At 35.7% G+C, this 9,192-nt stretch overlaps 2 protein-coding genes across 2 annotated transcripts; both read left to right on the top strand.

The window, feature by feature from the left end:
* The first annotated feature begins 89 nt into the window (after positions 1–89).
* On the top strand, positions 90–2,897 carry LOC128218742 (uncharacterized). The gene is made up of 4 exons (XM_052926429.1): positions 90–282; positions 590–656; positions 987–1,103; positions 1,403–2,897. The coding sequence occupies exons 1-4, from the start codon at positions 172–174 to the stop codon at positions 1,837–1,839; spliced, it is 732 nt and encodes a 243-aa protein (XP_052782389.1). The 5' UTR covers positions 90–171; the 3' UTR covers positions 1,840–2,897.
* A 4,472-nt stretch (positions 2,898–7,369) lies between these two features.
* On the top strand, positions 7,370–7,900 carry LOC128219154 (major royal jelly protein 5-like). Its single transcript, XM_052926974.1, has one exon. The coding sequence runs from the start codon at positions 7,370–7,372 to the stop codon at positions 7,898–7,900; it is 531 nt and encodes a 176-aa protein (XP_052782934.1).
* Positions 7,901–9,192: the final 1,292 nt, after the last annotated feature.

Genomic DNA, 9,192 nt, shown 5'->3' with positions numbered 1-9,192 from the left:
TTAGCGCGGCCTTATCATGCTATATAAACATTCGCCACTTACTACTACTCATCATAAGTACTTTAAACCCACCGTGTGAACATGTCTGACAAAATTTTTAAAAGATTGGCTGGAGTCAGTTTATCTTTATTGTTTATAGTCTTGATTGCAGTGCTCTGCATTGTCTTTAATATGCCACATATAAAACAAATAGACGCGGATACGGAGATTTGTCTTCATAGTAATGACAAAAAAATAGAATGTGGCAAAACAACAAGATTACTACAAGAACTCTTTGAAAAGGTAATATACATGTATATATTATTATTATTTTCAAACATACCAATTGACACAATGTAAGCTTCATGTATATAACAATAATGGTTTTAATTAGACAACTATTTTTGTTTTCCAAACACGTTCTTAGATAATTTTTTTATAAATCTCATATACTTATGTTCATTTTATAATAGCGCTGTTACCTATGCCAATAAGGCAATTCTCACAAATTTCTGTGGCATCTAATACACTTCCAGTGTGAAACTAGATTAATTTGTTGAACTTTAATTCCTTTTAAACATCGTAAACTTAAGCTTGTTAATATCTTTAGGAAATTGCATCTGCATATGCTGCAGCTGAGAAACAGGACAATATTCAAGCTCAAAAATACGTACAAGGTAAAATAATGCACATTGTAGTTATTTACATGATGTGAATATTGTTTAATAATATCGCCCAAGCGAGCATTTAAACTTTGAGAGATTAATTATTATCAACTGCTATCTTTGATCCGTGAAAAACAGGCACACGTACCAGGTATTTGACCTTACAAGTTTAAAGATACCGATTGTTTACATCTTTTGTTCTCGGTTTCTTTGTAATAATCCACGAATTTGTTATCGTTTCCGATCAATATCAGTCTTGAATGGATATTAACTCTTGATAATTATTTTAATAAACATGTAAATCGAAAGCGTGATAAACATGCCTTTGTATACGTATTGTAGATGTCTCAAAACACGACGTACAGCTATTGACAAACTACAAAAACACACTGTGGTACAAAAAGCCATATGCAAAAGTTCTAGGCAATAGCGAGGAACAAGAGCATGTGAACGGTACTTGTAAGTTTAAAGATATTGACTGCTTATAATTCGTTTTTTCCAAATCCTTGTAGTAGCCCGTAGGTTGTTTATCGTTAGCGATCAATATAAGTTAAGGAATGGATATCTACTCTAAATAGTCAATGGCACATGTTTTCCTTAGCGTAATGGATTTGTAAAGAACACAACGAATATAGCTTCAAGGACGCAGGTCAAATTTCAAAATTACTTAAGGTCAATTATTGCATTCCCTTTGCGGTGTATAACTTTGATATATAAATTTTACTTAACGTGTTTAAATACGGGTATATTATTTTCAGGTAATAATGCAATGGTAACGGTCACATGCTGGCGTCACGACACAGACATTTATCAAACAACAGGTCTTCAGAGATACGGAATAAGGTTCCAAAATGGCCGTTTAATTGTCTCTGTAAGCGGTACTTACTACATATACTCGTTCCTAGGTCTTACAGAACAACGTCTAACGGACGAAGGAATCCCCGTAGATTCAACCAAAACGCAAGAAATAAAACATGCAATGCATAAATATAGCGTTATTGATGACGATGACATGGAAATCGCATCAAATGTGCAGTCTCGTAAAAACACTTCACGAGGTAATGTTATTTACTACGTGAGTCATATAGCAACATCGGCCTACCTTCACGCTGGTGATGAAATATCAGTTAAGATAAGCGATGGTACACTTTTGAAACAAACTGGGAGTAACTACTTTGGCCTGCATCTAGTATGATGCATCCGGCATTGGGGATTTGTCCACGTCGCGTTCGTGTAATGGCAGTTTTCTGATCGACGGTCCATGTGTAAAACGCGAAAGCATTGAACTAATTGTACGGACAAGTGTACTTTGAAACATGCATCACTTTTAACTTTTTATGTTACATTATACTAAAAGGGACTAGACACCAGATGGTCCCAAAATCTGCAAATACAGCTTTGCCTAGAAAGACAGCCTAAAACTGTCAAAACGAGCTATTATAACGCCGATACTAATATTTTTACACGATTTAAAGAAACAACGCAACACATATGTGATCCAACGAGACATCTCCGATGAATTTCCCCGTTTAGAGATGGAGCGGAATGGTTTTCTCGTGTAAGAATAGTGCGGACTGATTTTTTTTCAAACACCTTGTAAGTCACGTGGTCACACACATAGGTTTCAAAAAGCGTTTCAGCCAACTCGCTGTCATCCTAAGCACTTCAAAAGATTCCAGCTATCAATTCCATCAACGATGTTGATCAGTCAGGCTATGTGCCTGCATTTTTTGGCAGCTCTTTTCCGTTCATAGTACTTTCCGTAGTTTTGGTAATCTATGACGTTTTTTTTTATATTAAGCGTGTGAAATTCAGGTGATGCGTGGCGACAAACATACCGACGCTTTTTCTAAAACTTCCTGGGTAGACAAACGGAATACATTTTGAAAAAAAAATACAATCTGCGAGAGATGTATCGTAAGCGACGTGATTCGCCAGTACGTCAGATTAAATTCGTTTTACATAACGATATCTATTTTATGTAAGTTTTTGACGATTGTTTTTCTTGCAATTGTATCATCGGATGTCTAGTTAAACTACATTGCTTACATTTTTGCTATAGTTGTCTTGTGTTTTTCAGTGTTAAATTTGATGTGCTGATATTAAAATGTATTTTCAGGATATGAAATGGCACACCTACATTGCTAGTTAATTTCATAACACGAAAGTCGTTAGTATGCAACAGCTGATTCAAAAATACATCTATCTTTACATAATAAACTATGAAATAGAACGTTCTCAATCATCGCACATTTTTTTAAATAATTATAATAATATTAGTCCAGGTTTAACCTATACAATATATCTCTTGTTAATGTAAATAAGTTACAAAAGTTATTATATATTGTTTGTTGAGTTTTGTGCTGTTGTTCCATGTTTCTTGTCTTGTTCTTTTTTGTATAAGTGGTTTATGTCGTTTGCGTTTACCCTGTGTCATTAAACGGGGTTATGTTTAAACTCATGTTTTCACATGAATATTGATTACATTGGTATACTCAATTCTTAAGTGTTTCATTAATATAACATTTGTATTGTATAATTAAATGTTTCCTGTAACATAATTTGAAGCTGACCAACAATTCGTTTAATTTGAACAATATTAACACTATCAGAGCTATGTATAAACCAAACGGCACACTAAAAACGTGCAATTTGATAACAACAGTTAAACACGAACACATGAGCAAGTTAACGGTACTGTTATTTACCTATTAATGAGAAACGTAGCACATACGTTGAAATAAGGTCAATAACGGCACCAACTAAACATGTAAACGTCCGTCCGAATTCCGGACATTATGAAATATCCCATTTATCGTAGATGCTTACGATTCTCGGTGGAAGACATTTAAATAAAGACAATCCGTTAGTCAAACTTGTATTTCTTTCAAACAAATGTACAACACAGTTGCGATTTGCGGGTGAAGCGTATATTGTGACGACACGAAACAGAGTGCAAGAAAGCTTGGAATTGAAAACGTATACAGTGCCGATTCTAGAAAAACAAAACAAGACAAAACGTGCAGCAACAAAAATGAGATTATGAACTTGGTCGACTCGCCGAGGCAAAACTAAGATAAAAACCCATCCATGGTGGTGGGACTCAGAAACATCTGCCCGTTCGTCACCAGACATACAGGATTGTCAATTACGACTTGATGTCGGGCCTCATCTCCCGTAACCCTCCTTACAACAATTTATTGGACAATTATCTTATAATGAATACATTTTTGATATAAAACAATATTCGATTTGTATTATTGGGATACATGTTTAATCAGTAATACGTGGACTTAAACAATCATTTCAAAGCATTGAATTTTAATTGTTAATTCGATGTTACCACGAAGAGAGAGAGTCTCTTTAAACTAATCTCTGTTCCAATTTTATCCTAATTCAATCAACCGTACGAACCGGTTTGTTATACAATGACCGTAAGGACAAAAGTACACAGCTATACGATGTAACACAGAGAAAGTGTCTAGAACTGATTTCAAATTAGTCCCTGTTCCACTTATATTGCAATTCACTCAACCGTATGAACCGGTCTGTTATACAATGACCATAAGGACAAAAGAACACAGCTATACGTTGTAACACAGAGAAAGTGTCTAGAACTGATTTCAAATTAGTCCCTGTTCCACTTATATTGCAATTCACTCAACCGAATGAACCGGTCTGTTATACATTGACCGTAAGGACAAAAGTACACAGCTATACGTTGTGACGCAGAGTACTATAATTATTGTCGACATGGTTTAAAACTATCTACATTTTATTTCACAACTACGTTACGACCCTTTTTACCTTGAAATCAACACAGACTGGTATTATCACGCAGAGTAAAATTTAACAATGATGTTTATCTTCATTTATATTAAATGCAAAAGCTCTGTTCTACAAGTAAATTTCAGCCTGGCATATCCTAACACGTAAAAGTGAGATGCCATATCTAAAGGGACAAAATGTTAATCTGAATAATTGTACAATATTTCTCAACTCAATGATAATGTTTCAACATACAACCTGTTGTATGCTCATTGCATTTTTGTCCAGAGCTGCAATAAGCAAACTATAAATATCCTAACTATCCAACCATTATAATCATATTGAAAGATAGCCTTTTCTTGATATTTTGTTATACATTCACTGAAAGGTCTAATGATGTCAGTAACTTCAAAACATTGTAGTTGATATGCAAACATTGTATACATACATGATTTAACCAGCCTTTACAAACATGCGATTGACGGTTAGCACAGAGTGCAAAACATTTGTCTAGACGAGACATGTTTATGGTTGTAAACCGCACCCACCCACTATCAATCATTGTCCATTGATTTATTGAGACAGGAATCCATGCCATTGCACCACAATGCGTCATTAAAGCACAGTGAGGTAATTACGGGTTGTTATTTATAAATGATAGAGAAGGGAATGGGGAAGAAATATTACGAAAGCTCTGTTAAGTATTTACATTTACCTTTGATGCAAATTTGCCAAAATGGTTTTTAAAAATAATTGTAAACTGCCTTACCACATGCTCTGTTTAATCTGTTGAATAAATTATCAGGGGGACAGGTCGAGGGGTGAATACGAAAAGGTTCAAAGTGACATTAAATAAAAAAGAAGTTAAAACGTTTTCGCTTTCACCCCTCAAGGTAAAGGTTTAAACGATCATGCAGTCAATCCGGCGAACAACTGATCAATTTGTTGTGGCTTTATAATACATTGCACTTCCTTATGAAAATGCGGGGTATCGAATAACAAGTCGTTAAAGTAGATTCTAATTTTGAATTTAACCTTGAGATAATATTTAGCGCACTGTTAGGTGAATGCAATATGGAATAAAGTCACCATGGGTTATAATCATATCAATAATGTTTCAGGTGCTAACGTTATTCATTGGGCTATTTTAAAAGAATATATCACAATCTTAATTAACTGTCAACATAATATAAAAACAAAAATCCTATCTTATGCTTTCAATTATAGGTATTTCTTACGTTTGTTTTTATATCGTGTTTGTTATTATATTCACAATAAAATAGTGAACGAACATCTTTTATTTGAAGGATTATGAATAATTGTTTTCATACATTTTTTTATTTTAGGGTCCGATATTGTACATTGGCTTTCCTTGATGAATTTAGATAAGAAAGGATATTTGTCATACAATGATTGATCCGTTCATATTGCTTAAACTGATTTATATTATCTAGCTTTTCAAATTGTTGTCACAAATCCTGAAAATGGAAGTTCATTGGAATCAGGAAATTCACAAATGGAGGATAGAATCTTATACAGATCTGCAAATGAAACAAAGATATCTGTTTTTAGAGAAATGTGGGGCATGGCGGTTGCCAAACCAGAACAAAAACTATAAGCACAGGGGCGTGTTTGAATTTAAGGAAGGGGGAAGCGTTCATTTACATACGTCAAGTATGCAGTCCATTGCAAGTGACACCTTACATCAGAGTTTTATATTTATTTAAATACATAAAATAAAATATTCAAAATAAATAAAAATGATAATAAACACGACCAAAAAGAAACGGTTACTCTGCATTATATACAAAGACAAACGGGTAAACTTTATGCACATTCATTGCATCCCATATATGGCAAATCGCACATATTTGCAAACACGTACCATTCAATTGCAAAAACTGTGAACATGTGTACCTTATCACATACAATACAGTACAGTTTGAAAGCATCAGTTATGTAGCAAGAAAGTTCTAACTAAAAGACCGTTGAAGTCCGCACTTTCTAAGATTAAAGCTGTGTTTTTGGTTAAAATTACTACGCAGATCGATGTTTATAAAAATGCATAAATCAAATAACTAGTCGCCAAGCAGCGTCGGATCTGACCACTTCTAAATCTATTCATGCAAGTTAACAATGCGCATACCAATATTAAGTTGGCAGTCGCAAATTAAATTATAATTTGAAACATGACCCAAAATAAACGATATCTGTATGGACTACAATTCCTATAATAAAACTGTGACAAAGAACGAAGTTGAACCTGTATATATTGCGTCCTACTTGGTTGCATAATTCTGTACATTCATATAGATATAATATAATATAATTAATCGCGAACTATTTCATTTTTATAAACTATATTTTTTTTCTGAAAAATAGAATGTATGTCACAAATGTTTACAATCTTGACTTTAAGTATTCCTTGATATAACTCATGTGAACTCTCTCACGGCATGTTTATATAAGATAAAACCTGAACAGTGCAATGTAGGGCGTTTATTATTAGATCAAGTTTACAGCCGGTGATTCAGTTTTTCAAATATTACAGATATTTGAAACTATTTCTTTACTGCATTACGATATATAAAGTCCCGGTATTATCGGTTTGCGCTCACTCTTCGATGCATTTCGGACATGGCAGACGGACTGCTTGAGAGGTTGAGTATAGTCAGTCTTTTGTTATTGCTTGTCGTTAGTATTGCAGTGCTCTGAATTGTGTAGACTCTGTCGGACAGTAAGCAAATCGACAGTGACTCAATGATGTCTGCAAAAAAAAAACGATAACAATAGTGTAGAATGAAGTATAACGCGCTGTTTTCGGGTAGTGTGTGTTGAAACTGTTGTCGTTGGAATTAAAGGGCGAGATAACATGAACTTTGAGAACAGGCTGTTTTCGGGTATTGTGTGTTATTAAATTGCTAAAATAGGTGCCAATTGCGAATGACAGTCTGGGAATGGTAGACAGTCTGAGAATGGTGGACAATCAGGGTATGGTAGACAGTCTGGGTATAGTAGACAACCTGGGTTTGGTAGATACTCAGGGTATGGTAGACAGTCTATGTATGGTAGAAAATCTGGGTTTGGTAGACAGTCTGGGTATGGTAGACAATCTGGGTTTGGTAGATACTCAGGGTACGGAAGACAGTCTATGTATGGTAGATCTGGGTCTGGTAGACTGTCAGAACATGACAGACAGTCAAGATATTGTAGACAGTCTTGATATGGTAGACCGTTTGGGTTTGGTAGACTTTCAGAACATGACAGACAGTCAAGATATTGTAGACAGTCTGGATATCGTAGACCGTCTGGGTATGGAATACAATCAGAACATGACAGATAGTCAAGATATGGTAGACAGTCAGGATATGGTAGACAGTCTGAGTATGGTAGACAGTCTGGATATAATAGACAGTTTGGGTATGGTAGACAGTTTGGGTAAATTAGGCTACGAGTCTTCAAAATTTGCTTTTTACGTTAATATTTAGACGTCCTTAAAAAATCAGCTTCTATCAGAAACCATTTTATTAGCCAATCGGTCTTAACGAAAAACCATGAATATACAATGTGTGTTAGTGTGTCACAACATTAAATTTATCACTCTCGTTGGCACTAGGTTACGCGAGAAGGTGGTCTGGTGTTGTAGGGTAACCGGACTACTCGGACGAAACTCACTTATCCGGCTTGGTGACCACAAGCCAAACTCACATGCGCCCAGGCCGGGAATCAAACGCGGGTCGCCTTGGTTAGAAGCGAGTGGGATAACCGTTGCGCTAACCGGGAGTGATATTTGTTTCACCGTGATTTTATTACTAAGAAAGTAGAATTTTTGTCTGTTGTCATATATCCATATTACGAAGGCATTGTCAAGTTATATACACGAATCATTGCATTTTAAATCATTGGAAATGAGTCTGTTTAACGGACTCTGATGTCTTTATTCCAGCTACAGCTCTAGTCGCAGCTTTCTTGATCATCTTATAATGAATGTGGCTTTACAAAAAACCTTTTAAAAACATGAACAACACATTGTTGAAGTCACGCTTAAGACAGTTTCCTTCACTAATGGTTATTAGTTATATTGTTTGGCGCGGATCTGTTCTATATGGTTTGATTAACGTTCGCCATCCCCCACCATCGTATCCGCCATTTTACATTGACCACATTTAAGGGGCTCCACTTCCGCGCGCCTCCCGGAAGAGACAAAAAGACCCGTACATAGAGCAGTGATACCGCCTGCATGGCCACTACTCGTGCATGCGTAATCCGTCGGCCATGGGCAACGAGATAGAGTGTGATTTTTTTTCAAGAAATGCTAGCATATACAATCAAGTGTTCTCGACCTCCATGCAATTGTGCCATTTCCGACATATGTAGCATCAACGTCTAAGAGCAAGTCACTTGCATCGTTTTGGCAGCCCATGACCTCAGAGCAAATCAGATGCTTCTTTATTATTTCCACGCCTCTTTGCACTTGTCGCCCAGACTAGTTCTGCCCTGATCTTTATGATTTTGATTCTTAGCTGTCCTTGTTAAACTATGGCTGAATCGCCTATAGTTCAGTGTAATTGCACAACAATGTTTAAACTTCATTTAGTTATTCGGCTTTAGCTATCCCAATAGTTTAATTGCTGTGACGCGGTCGGACATCCTTCTTTTAAACGATATGACGAGGCACACAACATCTGTCTACAAACAGGAACACCTTAGCTTTAATCCCGTTTTTCTAACTCTCTCGAGAACCAAGTTATGCTGCTATATGTGCTAAAGGAGGTCACGC

This window comes from Mya arenaria, chromosome 15, assembly GCF_026914265.1.
Source record: "Mya arenaria isolate MELC-2E11 chromosome 15, ASM2691426v1".
Taxonomy (NCBI): Eukaryota; Metazoa; Mollusca; class Bivalvia; order Myida; family Myidae; genus Mya; species Mya arenaria.
Note: the sequence above shows the minus strand (reverse complement) of the source record. Positions and strands in the feature narration are given on the sequence as shown.